This window comes from Nematolebias whitei, chromosome 19, assembly GCF_014905685.2.
Source record: "Nematolebias whitei isolate Nwh7 chromosome 19, NemWhi1, whole genome shotgun sequence".
Classification (NCBI taxonomy): domain Eukaryota; kingdom Metazoa; phylum Chordata; class Actinopteri; order Cyprinodontiformes; family Rivulidae; genus Nematolebias; species Nematolebias whitei.
Genome location: NC_056516.1, coordinates 18,013,899 through 18,035,326, shown reverse-complemented (window position 1 = coordinate 18,035,326; position 21,428 = coordinate 18,013,899). Strand labels below are relative to the sequence as shown.

Below are 21,428 nucleotides of genomic sequence, written 5' to 3'. Positions count from 1 at the left end.
TACCTTCAGTACCTCAAGTACCATCAGTACCTTCAGTACCATCAGTACCTTTTTACAGATAATTTCCACTTTTTTGTGCTCATTTCTGCTTCTGTCAGCAAACATGTTCTTTTGCTTTCTTCTGTTAACTTAAACTTGTTACACCTTTTCAGCTAACTTTTTAGCATTTTTTAGCTAATTTCAGTTGTTTTTCAGAAGATTATTCAGCAATAAGCATTCACACTACATTTTTGCAGGAAATGCACTTTTCTCTAGTTTTCTATTATAATCTTTAAAAGCACTGTAGATTTAAAAATACATTTTGGTGTCCATGATATACTTATCCGGTGTTACAAATAATAAACTCTTACATGTTTGGTCACAATATCTTCAAATATTTATATCCAGAATGCTGTATTCAGAGTGCTGTTTTTATTGAAACAACAGTACTAATTTGACACGTACCTCACAAAACATGGGCAGTTTTTTGGCAAAGTCCACCACTCGAGTTATGGCGGGGGTGATAATTTTTGTAAACTGACTAAAAGCTTCGATATCCACCTTGTTTTCTTCAGCTGGATTTGTCATGGAGCCTTGACCAAAATCCTCGGGCTGAAAAATAAAACAAAACACACTCAAAAGGTGTCCAACATATAAACCACATGGTTCAGTGACATCATACAGCTTTACATAGAAGTTTAAAGATACGTAGGATAAACAGAAGCATTAAAGGAATTAAAAGGCCTGAGGGGTACTTATGGAACAAATAAACTCCAATTAAAGTTGAAATTTGGTGTCAACATCATAACGTCTTTTACATAAACGTGTTGGAGAAACTTTGTTTTCCAGTTTTGACGTTAAAATTGTAATGACAAGATTAAATAAAAAAGAACTAGAACAATTATTAACAAGTGTAAGATGTTTAAGTAAAAGTGATTCTGCAGATTCGACCACAAGGAGAGTCGAAACCAGGGGTGCCCAAACTGTTTTCCCGAAAGGGCCAAAATTAAAAATTTATCAGAGTTTTTGTGGGCCAGATGCAATAATATAATACATGAAATGCAAATAATTCTTTAAGTAAAGTCCTTTTATTTATTATACAGTTATTTATCCTTCCATTCTGTATAAAGAACATTACAGAACAGGCTGCTGTGGTGGTGGTGGTGGTGGTGGTGGTGGGGGGGGTGTCTGGGGGTCCTCCCCCAGAGAATTTTGAATAAAGTAGATGCCATTTCCTGCATTTTGGTGTATTTTACAAATGTTTATTACATGTAAACATGTAAACTCTGTTATTATTGAAATCTCTCTGACCGCAAACGTTCTTAATGCAACACATCTGCAGCTCTGCAGGTAAGAGACGTTCACTTCAGGACAAGCTGAGGTCGCTGACTGGTCAGTTGCTGACTGGTCAGTTGCTGACTGGTCAGTTGCTGACTGGTCAGTTGCTGACTGGTCAGTTGCTGACGTGCCTACTGGACTGATTGACAGGTGGCGTGACTCATGCAAAACCATTATAGATTTTACTGGCCCGTTTGAGACTGTTGTCATTTAGTCCATATTTATTCAACATTCAATATTTTTGGTGAATCTAAGGTTTGAGAACTGTTTCCTTACAAAATCCTAATGATGGTTTCTTATTGTTTCAGAGATGCTGAGTTAAAATTTAGGGGTGCTCAAGAAGAGTGTGTGATGGGCACCTCCATGATGCTCAGCTTTGTCAAAGGAAATGTTGTTCAGCAGCAAGAAACTGCAGAGACAGTATGAAGACTGTCTAAATAAAATATAAATTATTAAAATAAATAAAAAATTAATGCACAAATTAGTCACTCCAGCTGTGTAGTGTCATTACACTAGTCATTGGGCCAACTTTCCATCTAACATCAAACTTGGAATGACTGAGTGTAAACACATTGATTCTTCAAAAGGAATTTTAATATAGTAATGAGGACAGCTTGGCGGGCCAACTTTGGGCACCCCTGGTCTAAACTCAGTGCGTGTCTTTAAAACTCTTATTGTGAAAGGCTGGAACAAGTTCTGAGTGCTGCTGCAGGAGGAAGTGACCAGTTCTGGTCCCTTAAACCTGCTTTAAAAAAAATATAAAATTAACATATGTATTTATAAATTAGTTTTATTACAATTTTACTTTGCAAGCACAACGTGCAAAGTTGCATGGGGGGCTGAATGACTGCAGAGCAGCTCACAAATACGCAGACATGAACAGCAGTATGTCGATTAAATGTAATTCAACGAATTGGAAGTAGGCAAGAAGCAACGAAGACCGTCGCAAAATACTGACTGAGCAGCGAATCAGTAACTTTATAAACCCTTCAATTAAAATACTGTATGGTGTTTAGGCAATAATTCAGCAAATGTAGTCCTATAACCAACAGAAATAATAATAATAATAATAATAATAATAATAATAATAATAATAATAATAATAATAATAATAATAATAATAATGCCGTACTTTCCGCATTAACACGTCGCTTAGCCGTATAAGTCGCATCTATTATGCATCACCGTTGACAACCCAGAAATGTGGGCCAGTGTTGAGCCAAAAATCGACTGGCTGCCAAATGGTGGCTGTGAGAGCAAGCACGGGAGAACTTTAACAAGATTAACACTTAAAAACAATTATTTGTTTGCTCGAAATTATAGTACAGGTGTGTCTCAGTCGAACTTTTCCTTAATAAACTCGCTTTAATGGTCAAAACAGCTGCATTTCAAAAATCGATTTGCGGCTGCGGGAGTGCGCCAAGGGAGGACTCGCTGTGCATTTCTTCGACATTTAACAAGATAACCACCTAAAAACAATTATTTGTTTGCTTGACATTATAGTAAAAGTGTGTCTCAGTTGAACTTTTGCTTAATAAATTCACTTTAATGGTCAAATCAGCTGCATTTTGCCTGCGCAGTGAAATGCAGCTGATTTGACATTTGCTCCAGGAGTTCCGGAGCAAGACGAAGGTGGTTTGTATGGCAATCCAAGTGTCTCATTAATAGCCACTTTTACCTATTAATGAGACACTTGGATTGCCACATTAGTCGAGGGTCATCTAGTGGCAGAAAATATTAGTGTTCAATATTTTCCATGTCAGAATGAATGAAAACGGTTATATCTCAGTCAAAAATTGGTTATAAATATGGGAGAAAAATGTATATTTGTCGCTTCGGTGGATAAGTCACAGGACTTGCAAATTTATGCAAAAAGGTGCGACTTATACGGCAAAAAATATGGTAATAATGGTGCATTTTGTTTTGTGGCCCCCTCTCGGGATCAAATCCCAGCCAGTTCTGGGTGCAGTTTGCATGTTCTTTATGTGCATGTGTGGCTTTTCTCCTGGCTCTTGTGGACTTGTGACCTGTCCAGGGTGTGCCCCGCCCCTCGCTCTGCATCCAGAATGGAAGCTAATGGATTGGCTTTAATATATAAAAAAAACTATTCAATCAGGTTCAGGAGCACTTAGGGGTTCATTAAGTCTTGAAAAGTCTACTTTTTTTCTCAACAGTGAAACTTTATCAATAATATTTCTACTGTAATCTTGTCATTTCAACTTTAATGTCCTTCCTATTCCTTGTTCTTTTTTTATTCATTTCCTTCTGAGCTGCTCTGTCACTTCATCATCAGTATTTAAATGATCAATGAGGAATTCAACAAATGTTTGTACAACGAGACAAAGCTAAAATATGAATCTTGTTGGTTTTAGCTACTGGTTCTTACCTTAGTATCCTTCACCCCTGCTGCACTCTGGTCAGAAGTATAGAATAAATTACATGTTATTTCATTAAGAAGCATTGCTTCCTCGACCTGTTGGATAATCAACAGGAATTGTGAAGTTTCAATAAAGGACCCGTGTCAAGTCAGCTAAAAGAAATAAAAACAAGTTAAACTTGATGACAGATGAAAGTGCAGAAAGAAAACAAGCAGAAAAATGAAAACAATCAGTGTTCTGATGGTTCCTACGGTAAGATTTAGATCCACAGATTCAAACGTCCGATAGAAACGTGGATCAGAACAATTGAATAATAATCAGCCGTAGAGACAAGCTTTTATTCTGCTCGCTTTAAAAGTGACATTTCCTGCCAATAAAATCACGAGCCCATGTTGTTTGTGTGAGAGAATAAAAATGCTGACGTGACTGTAAATCCTGCCGTAGGAAGCAAACTTTAATCCACAGCAGACAGACTTTAACTGGACAGAGCCATTAGATGTAACAGAAAAGAAAGCAAGTTTGTTAAAAAAAATTAAATAAAAAAGCAGCATGAAATAAAAAGCTACAAACGGGGGAAAAAAGAAAAAAGAAACATTAAATTAATCAGAGCGTTAGGAGCTGCAAGTAAAGATTTTTCTGGTAAAACACAAGAAAGATGTTCCGTTTTAAATTAGTGCTGCTGCGTTCAGGAGCACTTTTCTCCACCGGTCAGCTAACTGTCCTCACTCTATATGGAGATACAAAAACAATACATGGACATGTTAACACAGGGAGACAGGAACAACCGTCATGGTGTGGAGAGAGGAAATAGGGGCTGGAGGGAGGGAGGGATGGGGGAAGGCAGAGGAAATCACTGCAATGACGACTGTGGTGAGAAAGGAGGACAGGGTGTCTCACCAAGAACTTCCTCTTCTGCTTCCAGTGGTTTCCCTGTGCGTTGGTGGCCATGTGGGCCTCGGTCACCAAACGGATCAGGTCCCACTCCTCCTGGGTGGGCTCTAGTCGGTCCCATGCCGTCTTCTGTTGTTCCTCTCGGCGCCGGCGCTCACGGTTCTCTTCGATCAGTCTACGTTTTGCTAACCTCTTGCTGTCATCTAACACCACTGGAGCCAACAAGAGAGGAAACACAGAAAAACACTCTCCACAATAAATAACACTTAAAAACATACACGTACAATTCTGTAGTCGTGCACAAATGGGTTTTTACAAGTACAATAAAGTAGTCCCTCGCTACTTCGCAGTTTGACTTTAGTGGACTCGCTCTTTGGAGGTTTGGCAACGTAAGATTGTAAACGACACTCGATTGTCAACTTTATTATTACTCACGTGATTGGGACAGTACAGGATGTAAATATCCTGCAGCATGTTCAATAATCCAGGTAGAAAAATCTAAAAAAGTTAAATCCGGTCCTCTGGACATTCAAAAAACAAAACAAAACAAAAAAAACTCTAGAAACGTTTCGTCAGGATGTAAAGGTAACGAAAAAACTTTGGACAGTTGCCACCATTTGTAGTTTTCTTTAAAAAAGCCTACACTGGTCAAAAGAACTACACTACCCAGAAGCCAACAGTGCTTCCAGTTGCTTTCTGCCAAAATGGCGGGAAATTTATGCAACGCAAAGTCAGAAGTAACGATCTATCTATTAAAATGGTAAATGGACTGTACTTATATAGCTCCTTTCTATCTTATCAAGGTACTCAAAGTGCTTTACACTATCCGTGCCCCCATTTGTCACATTCATACACCGATGGGACACACATCGGAGGCAATGAGGGGTTCAGTGTCTTGCCCAAGGACACTTCAGCATGCGACTACTGATGGAATCGAACCCCCAACTTTTGCATTGGAGGACAACTGCTCTAACCACTCAGCCACAGCCGTCCTGATATTAAGCTCACAGAACTGGAAGGAAAGTCGCAAATAATCCTGAAGCTCAATAATGTACGTGCACATCAACCTGGACAGGATGGTGGACTTCGTCGCTGCAGGGCAAGTCTGTAGAACCAAAACTGAGCAACTGAACATTGCAAGAGTGTGGGAAGGGTTTATAAATCCTTATATATATATATATATATATATATATATACTAAAATAAATACAGTGTTCCTTCTTCACGGTTTTTCCCCTATCGCGGTGGTGTCTGGAACGCAACTTCCGCGATAATCGAAGGACTACTGTATACCAAATGTCTTAATTTAAGTGTTTTATACATATACACACGTTGCCGTAGACAGAATGGCAATGGGCGCAGAGGTTAGAGAAGGCCTGTGGTCAAGAGGTTGCCTGATTGAATCCTCTGACTGTTACTGTACGTCAAAATGTGGGTGGGAAAGGAGAAGTACCCACACCTGCCTCCATCCTCATTTGCCCCACTCTGGGCCTTTAAGCAAGGTGCTTAACCCCCACCGTCTGCTACCCCAGGTGCCCTATATGGCAGCTCTCTGCTCCACACAGAGGGCTGTGGTAGCTCCGTGGTCTGTGGTTGCGTCAGAAGGACATCAAGTGTAAAAACAATCACCAAGTCTTCGTTAGTTCACTGTCGTGAACCCTGAAGAAGGAGCAACCGAAAGAAGAAGGTCTATCTGGCCCTAACGCTGGATGTGTCTCTGTGATCGAGAACAATTACAACATTAGTTATTAATCGTGTTGTTTTATATTACCACAAATATTTTCCCTTTTTTTTTTTTTTTTACTTGCTTATTGTTTGAACTTTCTATGAAGAGACTGTTACATTTTAGCATTTACTAGAAACTTTCTTCCATTTCATCCGGATTAAAACGAGCAATGCGCAGCAAGCTATTGTGTTCCCTTCTATTATTTTTTATTTTATTTTCTATTTTATAAATGGATACAGGGAAGGGCTAGTCATGCATGAACTTTCCTTACGCAATTAATTTTCTTGACATTGTTTTTTAAATACTTTGAATTCGTTTTATTGCTGTTCTCAAAAACAAAAGGTCAGCATAATGTATTTTTTTAAAAATCCCTCTGAAAGTGAAACACATAAGTTGTCTTGTCATAACTCTTAATTTATTAATTAATAAACTCACAGCTAGGCCTGTCACAATAACACATTTTGCGGGGCGATTAATTGTCTCAGAAATTATTGCGATAAATAATAATATTGTTTGAAACTTGACAATAATTAGCAATTATTGTAAAATTTAAAAATAAATGTTGGTTAATTTGTTTTGACTGTAGTACCTTTTTTGATCACTGGATGGAAGTATAACACTGTTTGAACCGAAGGATGGATAGTGAGGGAGCGAGCAGCATGTCTCTTTAAGAAAAATGGAAGGTAGACCCCTTAATGTGACATGGGCTGTCTCTCTTTGGTTCTCAAAATGGCGGACGCTCTGTGTGGTTTGAGCTGTTTAGCATAGCATTTTTCACATAAAACTTTTAATAAAAAAATCAGTAAACAAGTTCTCAGCTTCTTTTTGCAGAGAAAACAACTTTTTACATGAAGGCACGGGTTTCAACTGTGAATTTTGGAGCTTTGACAAGATGGAGGTTTTTTTCCCCAAGGTCGGCCTGTTAGCTTAGCTCGTAGCTTAGCTTCTCAGCTTAGCTGCTTTTAACGATCCAAAAACGCGATTTTGGACAATTAAAATGGATTTTAAAAAGAAAGGGAGGGGTCAGTGAAGAGCACCAGAGTTGAAGCTTTTGTCATCCAGACAAGAAGAAATGATGAAGCCGATAAATGAAAATGAGGTCGATAATTTTAATTTATCATGCAATTAATTGATTTCTTGTTTATTGTGACAGGCCTACTCACAGCTGCTCAAAATGTTTGTTGAACTGGAAAACTTTTTGCTTGCATAAAGTGCCATGGAGAAAATCCATCAAAACATCTGTTAATTGTCTTGACATCTGTAATTGGAGTTTTGTTTTTCGGATTTAGTAAAAACCTCCAAAACAAAACGTTCTGATCTGATGTTTCAACCGTCTGATGCCGTCTCATCCACGTTTACAAGAAGAGTCTTACATCATGAACAAGTTGGTAACCAGTTAACCATTTTTTATAATTTGTTGTTGTCAAATGATTAGAAATAAGTGATTTTAGCACAGCGTTATATAGTTTTCAGAAATGGCTCAAGTTTGAACCAGAGTTGAGATCTTGGTGAGAAGCAAACATCAGACAGTAGTTGGTGTGAAGATGTACGTTGCTGTAAACTCACAGTCTGTTGCCATGCCGACAGCGATGCACTTCTTGAAGCGACATTCTTGGCACTGGTTTCTGGTCACTTTGTCGATCACACATTTCCCCTCGTACTTGCAGGCGTATGTTGGGCTGAGATTTTTCTGGATTGTCCTCCTGAAGAATCCCTACAAAGGAAAAAAAGGTTGACGAGGAACTAGCAGTATTTGCAGCTGCTGTTCCCAAACATCTGGCAGTTGTTTGGTACCTTGCAACCTTCACAGGTGATGCAGCGATAGTGATAACCCGTGGCTTTGTCCCCGCAGACGACACACAGCTCGTCCTTGTCCAGGTAGCTGGGTATGTACCCTTTAGAGACAACAAACACATCATAAGTCAGGAAAAACTATAAAAACCTGACATAACTCAATAAGGTTTTTTTTTTAAAGAAAAATGATTACTAGTATATTGTTTTAAAGGTTTAATAAACAATTGTATTATGCTTAAAATTATATTTAAACCCAGACAGTAAATGTTCTGTCAAGTGCAAACGTGAGCCACGTGCCATGTTGGGTTATTAAATGAAGTTCCCATCCATCCGTCCGTTCATCCATCCATCCATCCACCCAACCACCAACCCACCTATTCATCCATCCACACAACCACCCACCCACCTATTCAGCCATCCATCCATCCATCTATCCATCCATCCATCCATCCATTCACCCACCCACCCAACCACCAACTTACCTACCCATTCATTTGTTCATTCATCCACCCACCCACCTATTCATCCATCCATCCATCCATCCATTGACCGACCCACCCAATCACCAACCCACCTGTCCATCCATCATCCATCCACCCACCCAACCACCAACCCACCAATTCATTCATCCATCCATCCATCCATCCATCCATCCACCAACCCACCTATTGATCCATCCATCCATCCATCCATCCATCCATCCATCCATCCATCCATCCATCCATCCATCCATCCATCCATCCAACCACCAACCCACCTATTGATCCATCCATCCATCCATCCATCCATCCAATATCCTTACCCCACTTCACAGGGACACAGAGACAAACGAGATAAACAACTATTCACTCTCTCACTCACACCTAGGGACAATTTAGAGTTACCAATCAGACTAACATGCATGTTTTGGTCTGTGGGAGGAAACTGGAGTACCTGGAGGATACCCACTCAGCAATGAGAGAACATGCAAACTCCACACAGAAAGGCCCCGGCTGGGCTTTGAACCGGGGCGACCTTGCCGAGATGCGGCAGTTCTACCAACTGCACCACCGTGCTGCCCTTTGTGGTGATATATTCTAAATAAACCAAGTGGAATGATGGCAACTACACAGACAGCTGTCACATTTCACTCCACCAGCACTTTGCAGATATCATTTAGATTTCAGGGACTTTAGTTAGCAAATATAGTTTACAAGAGTGGTCAGATTTGAAGTAGATTTCCAGTTTTTATCATCAACCTAAATATATTGTATTAAAATTGAAATAAAGATTGATTTAAATTGATTTAAATGAAGACAATTCAATCTGCTGGCTACTCTACCTTAGATAAATATCATTACTGATCAAATGTTTATGTATGTGAATGTTTCTGTTCAATGCAATGAGATGACTTCTGTTGTGACTTGATGCTATACAAATAAACCGAGTTGAATTGATTTCTGCACCTACAAGGCTGATGCAAACAGTTCCTTTCCTTTGGACCACGGTTCTGCAGGTGTCTCAAACAGAACCAGAAGTCTCGTTTGTTCGCAGTCAGCACGGATAGCTCATTAAATGTAACATTAGGAGCTGAGGGAAGGCTCTGTGATTACATTTATATTCTTTATGAGACATGTTAGATTCGTTTTCATTCAATGCTTTTTTAAAATTTTTGATTAACTTGTTTTGTTTATTTTGTTTCTTTTAAATGAATGAATAAATGAGTAAATAAATAAATAAATGCTGCATGTAGCTACAGAGCAGACAGATCACAGACGGACCATCTTTGGAAACATCACTTTTCTTCTTATAATCTTTTACACACTTGTCAGTGTCTTGTTTTTTACTTTGATGAACACATTAATTCCTGGATGCAAAAAATTGTTAATGAGCTGTTAAATGTGCAAATGCTATTTTGTATGCAACATGTATTGTATTTGTTCTTTCATTAGAATAAAATGTATTAATTAGCATGAAGATAAATTCTAGTTTAAATAAACTAGTTACAATTCAACTAATTATAAATTATTCATATATTTTAAAAACTTGGCTTGAATTTAACTATCAACTGAGTACCACCAAATAAACACAAGTTAAAAAGTATACAATTTATTTAACAGAAAATATACCAGACTAGTTAAACTTAAAATTTTCACATATTACAAATATAAATAATTATAAGGAATTTATCTAATTTATTTGGATAATTAAAAAAATATATTAAAACTGAACTTAACTTGTAAAAATAGATTGTTTTATTCAAATGCAATTTATGTAATTTTACTTAAAAATGTTGGTTTGATCTGCTCAATAGTTCAAATTGTTTTGCTAATTTTATTAGTTAAATTTCAACTGTTTTCTTTTAAATAAAATACTTTTTGTACTCATAATTGTTTATTTATTAGTATATGATTAAGTTTTGATAATTAGTTATAAACATGTCATGTTTAAGAGAAAATATACTTGAACACAGATTTCTAATGTGTGTATTTGTCAGGTAGTGTGCAGGGTTTATAAGAAAACAAAGAGTTTCATGCCTCCAGTCCAACCTCGCTCCGTGCGCGGTGCCGGCCTTAACGAGATCAGAGCTCTAAGTAGCTCCAGGATGAGAGGGGCACAAACTGATCAGTATTTTTTCTTAAAGTTTAAGAAAAACAATGATTCCTTCAACATCAGCCTTCTGTTCCATCAACAGGAATCAATACACCTTGGTCAAAGCCACTGGAGCCTGACTCAAAGACACGCTGACCAGATTTAATTTGAAAAGGCCAGACATTGATTCATTGACCACGGAGGAGTCCTTACGCCTAACAAATCAGAACATCACATACAATCATACAAGTGGAAAATCCACTCCAACATGCCTGACACGCAGCAATGAAACCAACTCAGAAAAACCAGGAGGACGCGACTGAGACTTGTACCTTTCCTGTGAGCCCCCTGCATCCACTGCAGGTGGGAAAAGTCCGGTTTGATCTCTGGAAAATACTCAGGCTGGTGGTGGAAGTGGCTGAGAGGCACCTCCGTGTTGCAGAACTCGGTCTTAAAAGAAGACGGGCCCGCGGCGTACGAACACGAGTAGTGCTGGCTGGGGTGCCAAGCCTGCTCCATGCAGGGCGGGTGGTGAAGCGGCTGCGGTTCATAGTGTCCATACCCGGGCCCCTCGCCTGGGTACATGCAGTGTTCCCCACTGCTCTGAACACTGAAGCCCCCAACCCCAGCATGGGGCATCTCATACACGTCTGGCATGCAGAAGTTCATCATAAAGAGCAGGGGGGGGGGAACTCTACTTAAGAACTCTTCTCACTGATTACCAAAGAAAACAAATCTAATGTTTAGTTCTATAAAGAAAATATAAACTTCAGGAAGCAGAACCAACTAGAAGCACAAAGCTTTTATCCAGCAAATCCACACACCCACAGACTACACCTCGCACCGCCCCACCTGCTACCACCCGCCACCACCCGGCCGAATTGGGAAGCAGAGATTTATGACGACGCAGGGCTCTAATCTGACACTCCGCAAATCCTTGATCTGCCACTTCCACTGGCAACGTCACAGATTAAGATCTTTGTGCAACTCCAGTGCGGACTGACTGACTTTTTATTTTTCCCCACAGAGTAAAAAACAAGACCACCCCCAATAAAACAACCACAACTCAGACACACCAACAGAATCTGTAAATGAGCTTCTGGAGAGCCACATATTATTTACTAAAACACTAAGAAAACATGCAATCAGCTATTTTTAAGGTTTCAACAGCACAAAACATTAAACACCTTATAATGGGGACTGCAAGTTCCAGAATATAGATGAATCGTTCATTTTAAGATAGAAGCACAAAAGTTTGTGAAATATATATTTTGATATATGCCCATTAAAAAAAACAATTCCATGAATTATTTTAAGGATAAGAGTGGGAACTCTTAGCCTAAAGTCAACACCCTCTAAAATATGAATGACTACTTATTAAGGACAGTTTGTGTAAATACAGACAATACCCTTTTATTTTATAGATGCATTTAGGTTTGTTACATTTGTATGATATGAATGCCATTCATTAAATCATGCATCTTACACACAATAAGGCTATGTGGACAGTTTGATGTCAAAATACAAATATCGCAAAGACACTGAGCTGGAGCCTGAATAGTATAGCTTGACTGTTTCATATTTATATATTTGTTTGGTTATTGTACGTTAAACAATGCGTTTGTTGTATAAATTTAAGAATTGCCAGAAATATGAGGCTACATACAGCATCCATTTTACAGAAGTTTTGAAAGGAAAATTAAGTTAGATTGTTGCAGGGACAATACAAATAGCTCTTACTAATCCTATTGTTGATTAGGTACCATTCACAATAAAACAAAATACTTAACTGTATCAGACTAAAGTTGGTCAAAACTGGTCTATACATAAATCAATGCAATACTAAAACCTGCCAGCAGGTTTCCTCATACAAAGTACAACTATCTGCTGCACATGTTTACAGGTCTTGCCTGCTGCATGTTCCACAACGGGCACACAGAGCAGTGCAAAGAAGGCCTTGCAGCATTTGCAGATACCTCAGCATGCTTTCCTACAACCACAATGAATACATTCTTTACAAGCCTCGGAGGCTTTCAGCTAGCTCCGACCACAAAGGTCTCCACTGATCTTCAACTTGTGCCATCTCCAATTCCCCAGGTGAAGGTGCCTTTTTTAGTCTAGGGACCAGTGCTTGACTCCAAATTAATGATGACTGATACACTGAGTACTTATGTTTCCTGAGTGCTCCTTGGTTTGGGGTATTTTTCCAATGACTTGGTACCTTTGGCAGCTAGCTTTTGGCAAGCCATGCTTACACTTGTCTCCTCCAGTGTTCCAGAGTACAACCAAATGACAAAGTGCTCCAGTGTCGCAAACATATCTGAGGTGATGTGCTTTATGTACTGAGAAAGCTGGGTAAAGACTCAAGTAATATCAAATACCTCCCATAGCTCATGGGCAGATTTTTAAAAACGGTTTCCTTCAAATGCTGATATAGAATCAAATCCAGTGAACGAGTGGAAAAAATTAAGATTTTGCCATTTTTCCAGTCCTGGTGCTGACGGTATTTGCAGAAATGATATGGTATGATTTGCCAACACCAAAGACCAGTCGTAATTTGGCTTCTATTTTCTGTACCATGGCTACTGCCAGGACAACCACATCAATGTCTACTGTGTGCAACAATATTTTGTGATTTTCAAAGTCAGCCACATGTTTGGCATCCAGCAGCATTCGTACATCAGCCACATTGTGTGTGCATCTCTCCATCCCAACACTATGGATGTTAGCCTTGAACACGTCTTCATCATATGTACTGCACAGCTCCTTCTAGCCTACAATGAGTGCTTAGTGTCTAGGTAGTGAACTAACTATTTTATTATCATTGCAAAGGAAAGCAAGTCACTTCTTTGGGATGATACCTCGTCTTCTCCACATCTCTGCACTCCTGTTCCTCTTCACTCCAGAGTCTCTTCCTTGAGGCTACCTTTGATATACCTGTCCCATACAATATCTAGTCTGTTTACCTCCTGACGTTCAGATATAATGTAAGGGATGAATCCATTGTCGGAATAGTCTCGAGTTCAATGTAGTGGCTTTTTCACGTTAATGATAATTGCTCCATCAAGAATCTTCACACTGAATTCTTGTACAAACATACAATCAATGTACTGAGAATCACCCTCCAGACAAGACATCAAGTCAGCCTTCTTCCCGTTCCTCGTTCTACCATCACTTGACAGGGCAGGTGGATCGGGCTGGGTTTTGGATTCAGAAAGCAAAACAGTCAAGTGCCCATCACCATACAACACATATACATGTATGTACAACCTTCTACTGTACAGTTTTGTTAGTTTCATGCATGAATGTTCAGCAGTGAGCCACTCTTATACACATTGTCCATTTGGTTATGGTAAATGTTAAATGGACTGTACTTGTATAGTGCGTTTTCATCTAGTCAAGATACTCCAAGCGCATTATAACCCAATCTGTGCACTCATTTACCCATTCACAGCACTCTACTAGATCTCTACAAAGCTAAACTGAATCAGTAGAGTGCTTTAGATCACATTCATACACCGATGGGACACATAAGAGGCAATGAGGGGTTCAGTGTCTTGCCCAGGAACACTTCAGCACGTGACTGCTGGTGGAATCGAACACCCCAACTCTCCCATTGGAGGACGACTGCTTTAACCACTCAGCCACAGCCGCCCCACTAGCTCGTTGCATTTCTGTGCTCCATCTGAGATGTACATAGAAGAGCTAGAAAAATCAACTAGATAAGTCTGCTAGAGTGCATGGTTTAGACGCTGACTACAATCTACAGCTGCAAACAGACCTAATGCAGAAAGTGCTCAGTCAAAAGTCTAGTAGTCATATGCATACTTTTACTATCGACTTTTCAAAGTTCAGTTTTGTTTGTTTCATCAAGGCAAGAATGAGTTTCATAATTTTATAATCCAGTGATTTTGATAATGGTTAAGAGAAACTGAAGCAAAATTGACAATATGTCATTTGACCGATCTTATTTTTCACCTATTTTACACTAACAGCAAAGGTTCCGATGTTTCAAAGAATACTTTACAAACAGAATATCATGCATCCTAGAGCACAAAAATAATATTTTGTTGGATTTCTAAGGCTCAGTTATATACCGTTATATTTAGACACCAAGTTTGCATCTCTAGTCTAACTAGACATGTGCTCCTACTGCTCATTCTGAAGAAAATTTGTAGGATCTATAAAATTTTGGAAACCATTTTGAAAGAATCGCTCATATTTGCTGTTCCGTTCATATGGATGGTACTGTTCCTAAACTGGGTTCAAATGTTTAAAATACTATTTATACCAAATTTGTGCTTCTATTATAAAATAAACAAATTTTCAGCTTAGAGCCTCTACTATTAAGTTATATTTAAAAGTAAGAAACACACTTGAAACAAAACAAAACTATTTAAATGTAAAATTCATTCTTTTTGACAACTGAAGCATTTAGTGAATAACTGAGACGCTGCAAAATCTGTTTAAGATCAAATGCTTATTAGTCTAAACATCAGCTATACTCAGCCATATTGATCAGACTTCCTGTTCAATAAACTGGGGATAAGCCACATGGTCAAGATGAGGGTTTGGTCCAAGATGAACCTTCAGGCCGATGACTTTAGGTAACACACAGAAACATTTACAAACTATTAATTCCTCTTTCTGTCATGACGTTGTGCAGTAGTTACAATTATTCTTTATTTATTGCTCTTCTGCTCATAGTTTGTTATGCACTTTTTTGTTAACATTTAAATTAATTCTGCATACGTGTTATTTTAACCATTCATAAATCAAAACGTTCAATCAGACAGTGTGCTATAACTTTTAGTCTTTGGAACGTCTATAATTGTACAAATATTTACCATTATTTACACATTTACAAAACATTTTCCAAAAGAAATGACAAAGATCTTTATTTTCTTTTAAAAAGCTGCTTCAGCGTTATGGCTCTTTTTTCTTGTTATGCTATGTTTAGCTTTCAGCTAAAAAAATAAAAATAAAAAGCATAACAATAGCATAATTGCATTACTGCTTTTAGCACGTTGGGCTTCTGCCCGGGCCGGACCGCGTCTGGAACAGAGTTCTTTATCTCAGTGGAACTTGCCTGCTTGAATAAAGGTTAATAAAAACAATCAAATGAATAAATTAGCTTGTTTTTTCCCCCTAAATTTAAGTTTCTGATACAGTTTGGCTGATTTTAGCATTAACCTTGCAAATTTAATTTTATAGCATCAATTTTTTAAATTTAGTTTTTTCTTATGATCTCACTGACTTACCTTTTAGTACATGTTTTTCTGTTTTTAACTATATTTGGTAAATTTAGCATAAAGCTAGTACTGGGTTAATTTCAGCTTGGTTTTGTTAGTTTAGGATTTTAGCTCCTATTTAGACATCTTTTTGTTTTAGCTACTGTTTGGCTAACTTTAGTGCGGTTGTTAATTTCTCTCATTCTTTACGTTGTCTAATCACTTATATTTATTTTAATTTTAACTAGACCTATATATTTATTCAAGTCATTTTAACAAATATTATTTTAAGACAGTTAAAACTTATAAAATAGAGTAAAAAAACAAAACAAAACTGAAGTCCTTTGGAGTACTAACAGTATTTTAAATGATTACATTCAAAAGAGATGTTTTTAATTATTAGTTTTAAAACAAATACCTTTTCACTACTTTAGTAGAGGTTTAAACATCATGTGAAATAGTTCTTAATGTATGTTCTCTCCAGCTGTTGAACAGTTTAACTCCTACAAACTGTTGGTTCTGATCTTCCATGTTGATCAAAAAACAAAATAAATCTTGAATTCTGTTCAACAGTTTGGGTCAATAGTGTGAACGTTTATGAAGCATTCACACCGCTGTGATATATTTTTCTTCCGAACGTTTGTTGGAGCGATTCTCGTCCCACAGTTTTCAAACTATTTCAACAAATCATACAATCAAAACGTTCAGCTCTTTCAGGACAATCCTGCTATGACTTTTGGTATTGGTGCAGCTTTAGCTTTTTGAATATTTAGCCTTCTCTGCTATTTTTTTCTCATAGAAAATGAATCAAGCTCATTTTACATCCTACAGATCTTTAGATCTGTTTACAACCTTTAACTGCTCCTTTCACATTTTGTTCTGCTTCAGCTTTTTTCAGCTTCCTTCTGCAAATTTAAACCGTTTTCAGCTACTTTCAGCTGTTTTTTTCTGCTGTTTTTCTGCTCCTTTCAGGTTCTTTCTGAACATTTTTGTGTTTCTTCTAACTTCTTTCTGCTAATTTCAGCTTGTTATGCTTCTTTCAGCATATTTTTGCAAGTTTCAGCTTTTGTTATTACTATTTTAGCTACTGTATAGCTGTTTTATGCTAATTAAGCTTTTTCAGTTCATTCCACATTTTTTACACTCATTTCAACTTTTTTCAGCCTAATTCAGCAAAGTCAGCAAAACTGTGCTCTCTCCTCTTCCTTCTGGTAAGTTAAGATTCTTTATGCCTTTTTAGCTACTTTTCAGCTGTTTTTTTAATTGTTGTTGCCAATTTAATCTTTTTTCAGATAATTTCCACTTTTTTGTGCTCATTTCTGCTTCTTTCAGCAAACATGTTCATTCTGCTTTTTTCTGCTAATTTAAGCTTGTTTTAGCTTTTCAGCCGTTTTCAGATAAATTCAAGTTTTTCGTGGTAATCTCTGCTACATTCAACCTAATTTACTTTTTCTGCTAATTTCAGCTACTCTTTAGCTGCTTTGTGGTGCATTTAGCTTTTTCAGCCAATTCAAAATTTTTAGTCCATTTCAGCTCTTTTCCACTTCCTTCTGGTAGTGTAAGCTTCTTTCAGCTACTTTTCAACTATTTTTAGCTAATTTCATATTTTTTAGCCAATTTCCTAATTTTTGTTCGCATGTCGGGTTATTTAAACTTAATTCAGCAAATATGTGTTTTTTTCTGCTTTCTTCTGCTAAGTTGGACTTGTTCTTCTACAGTATTTCAGCTACATTTCAGCTTGTATTTAGCTAATGTCAGCTGTTTTTCAGCAAGTTCTTCTGCAATAAGCATTCACGCTGCATTTTTGCAGGAAATGCAATTTTCCAATTTTTCTTTAATCTTTCAGTTTTTGGTGCAGATTAACACAGAATATTTTAAAGGTGTCTTTAAAGGAGTGAAGCATCTTCAAGAAACAAGAAAAGAAGTTCAGTTGTGGTTTTATTTGTTAAAAGTGAGTTTTTTGTTGGTCCATGGGTCAGTGAGGTGGACCAGAACCAAGCAGGATGTGAGAGGACTTGGTCTTATTTGACAAAAGGTTCAGGAGGTTTGTCTTTAAATTCACTGCAGGTCTGCAGGACGGACCACCATCAGGACTGACGGAGCCTCGTCTGATTCCACCTATTTTATACTTGTATTACTGCCTCGATAGTTTTACTGTGTTAAAGTGTGTGAACAGAATCAGAACTGAAAATAAAACACACTGTTTACACCTTACAAAATAAGTGCTTTTGTTTTTAACTTTAAAAAACACTAACCTACTTTTTTATTTAAAAAAAAAGGTTCGAGACACTTATGAGGTACAAAATAAATTAAATACGTTGGAACGAGGGAAACTGTATAGTTTTAGGAATCTTTTTTAACAATATCGATTAAATGAAAAGTAACAGATTAAAATATTTTATATATATTTGAGAGACGTTGATGTTCCAAATGATTCTTTGACTAATATTTGGAGGCGTGTGCACGTGGAAAGTACAAACGTTAATTCAGCTTTGGGCTTTCAGTTATTCTGAAAAAACAAAAAAAACAAAAAAAAAAACAAGGAAACATTAAAGAAGCTTAATCAAGTAAGCCGCTTGTGTTTTCCTAAGTCTACCAGTGCATTAAGAGCATTATTAAAAAGTAGTAATTCCTTCAGAAAATCAGTAAACAAGAAAAAAACACTAATTTAAATATTGAACCTAATGCGTCCAAAAAGAATCTGAACCAAACGTGGCGGTTATGAAGCCAAAAGCTTCCGTTTGACACGGTGGAGACCTTTCCAACACATTAACCTCATTTATTTCAGTTGCAAAGTGTTTAAATCCGTCCAACAGATAACTCTAGTTGACATTTGTGCATTTTTTAATTCCCAGTTAGATCATGCTCAGCGCAGGTGCTGATAAGCCAGTAATGCAGCTTAAAGCTTGAGACAAAAAGCTTGACAAAGTGATTATTTGTTCAGATATAATATGACGCTTAAGGCGTCTTAAACACACCGAGTTGTGTTGAAGCAACAAGTTGGACTGCAGAGGGCTGGCTTTTTAATCTCATTAGCTGCGGAGTACAGAGGGAACCTTCATGATCGTAATGCATCTGCTGCAGAAATCAGACTAAGAAGTTCCTGACAGCTCTGCTATGAGACGCTTTAGCAGCTCAGAAAGACGCTCGGTGTAAAAACTTTCAGGCTGGGCTGCTGATGAAACAACGACGACCACAGTAAGCTGCTCGTGTGTGAAAGCGTGCGACACTCTGAAGATTACAGCGGCAGGGTTCAAACTCAGGCTACGGACACAAATGGGCAAAAATGCTGCAGAGACTGGAAGAGTCCCCCTGTTTGATATTTATCAAATTATTAGTAAAAGTCCATTTTCCATCATTTATATGCCGATGACACTATTTTATATGCTTTTGGTTCTACTGTGGATGAGGTTGTGAGGTCCCTTGCAAGTGGTTTTCTTGAAATCCAGCAGGCCTTTTCTGACTTAAATTTGTCCTTAAATGCCAAGAAAACTGCATGTATGCGGTTCGGTTATGGAGGAAGAACCATACCCACCTCGGTGGACTTCACCACTGTAAACAGTGATATTATAGAAGAGGTAATGGTTTATAAATATTTTGGAACTTGGACTGATGGTGCTCTGTCTTTTTCACATCATGTTAATGTTTTGCAATCTAAGGTTAAAGTGAGACTTGGTCATCTATATAGAAATCAATCTTCATTTACAACGGCTTCAAAACACATCAATGTTGAAAAAAAAACATTCTGCCTGTGTTGGATTATGGAGATATAATTTACAGACATGCTTGTATGGGTGTCCTTTCATAAGCTGGACTTAATTTATCTCTCTATTGTCTTTGTTACATTATTTCTAGGTGCAGCCAAGGTGTTGAGGGGATCCGTTTTGGTGGCATTAGGATCGCGTCTCTGCTTTTTGTGGATGATGTGGTCCTATTGGCTTCATCAGGTCATGATCTACAGCTTTTGCTGGAGCGGTTCTCAGCCGAGTGTGACGCGGCCGGGATGAGGATCAGTTCCTCTAAATCCGAGGCCATGGGCTTGAGCCGGAAAAGGGTAGATTGCTCTCTCTAGGTCGGGTGGAGGTCCTGCCCCAAGTGTAGGAGTTTAAGTATCTCTGGGTCTTGTTCATGAATGAGGGAAAAATGGAGCGCAGGATTGATAGGTGGATAAGTGCAGCGTCGGCAGTGAAGCGGGCTACTAGTCTGCTGTGGTGAAAAGAGAGCCGAGTCAAAAAGCGAAGCTCTCAATTTACCGATCGACCTACGTTCATACCCTCATCTATGGTTAGGATGCCTCCTGGACGCCTCCTTGGTGAGGTGCTCTGGACACGTCCCACCGGGAGGAGACCCAGAGGAAGACCCAGGACACGCTGGAGGGACTATGTTTCTCGACTGGCCTGGGAACTTCTTGGGATTCCCCCGGAGAAGCTGGCCGAAGTGGCTGGGATGAGGGAAGTCTGGGCCTCCCTACTTAGGCTGCTACCCCCGTGACCTGACCCCAGATAAGCGGAAGAAAATGGATGGATGGATGTCTTCGTTGCAAATGCTCATAGAACACATGTCACTTCTATTGTTAAATAGCTTCTCTACATACTGCACTCGTCGTGAAATTCATTGGTTTATAAGATGTTGCTGGGTTAGTCACATCCAAATTTAACTAATCTACTGCAACCAGCACCGGTTTTGAAGTATAACACCTGAACCTCTCAGTGTTTGCGGTTAACAACTCTAAAGACCAAGTCTGGCTTTGCTTCTGCTCCATCTGACTGGAGTCTTCAAGGATGATTGTTATTGCTCTTTTTTCTAGTATTGTTAATGCCTGTAGTGTACTTTTGTAATTATTGCCCCATATTTCTGCACAATAACTTAAATAAGGTAAGATTAGTGAACAGTGCATGTAATGCTTTTTGTTCTATGACTTGTCTTTGTTTAAGAGGGTGATGTTTCTTGAGACTTTACTTTGAACATATCTGATGTGTGGTTTCCAGATGAGTTTATCATCAATAATGACAGCAAGAAATTTGTTTTCATGAACTCTTTCAATATTCAGCCCATCTATTTGTATTTGAATTTCTGTATGCAATTGACAGTTCCCAAATAACATTATTTTAGTTTTGTTTAGGTTCAAGGACAGCTTATTTTCATCAAAACACATTTTAAGTTTGTGCATTTCATCAGTTTCCATCCTTTAACAGTTGTTCCATATCATCTCCAACACACAAAAAAAATGTTTGTATCATCAGCAAATAGTTTACAGAAATAGAAATATTATTTCAGGAGTTAAGGTTAACTCCACAACCTGCAGCTGTTGTTCTTCATTTGAAGTTTTTCATTCTGTTGTCTTAACAGTGATGTGGTAACTGTTTTGTATTTGCTGCTGCCTATCTCGGTTATTGCTCCATTGAACAAGAGGTTTAAAAAGGTTACCCCCCCCCCCCCCCCCACCACCCACCTCAGAAAAAACAAAACAGCAAAAAAAAGGAAAATTTCAATAGGACCACACACCCCAAAGTAAGACGGC

The 21,428-nt window shown here is 38.2% G+C and overlaps 1 protein-coding gene across 1 annotated transcript in view; it reads right to left on the bottom strand.

The window, feature by feature from the left end:
• The window catches only part of thrb (thyroid hormone receptor beta), a 14,888-nt gene extending 3,543 nt beyond the window's left edge, over window positions 1-11,345 (bottom strand). Inside the window, exons 1-6 of the mRNA XM_037693208.1 lie at window positions 11,009-11,345; window positions 8,106-8,206; window positions 7,878-8,025; window positions 4,593-4,798; window positions 3,704-3,730; window positions 445-591 (exon numbers count right to left, since the gene is read on the bottom strand). Of these exons, the coding sequence (XP_037549136.1) occupies window positions 445-591; window positions 3,704-3,730; window positions 4,593-4,798; window positions 7,878-8,025; window positions 8,106-8,206; window positions 11,009-11,345 (966 nt within the window). The remainder of the gene's footprint in view (window positions 1-444; window positions 592-3,703; window positions 3,731-4,592; window positions 4,799-7,877; window positions 8,026-8,105; window positions 8,207-11,008) is intronic.
• Between the last annotated feature and the right edge of the window lie 10,083 nt (window positions 11,346-21,428).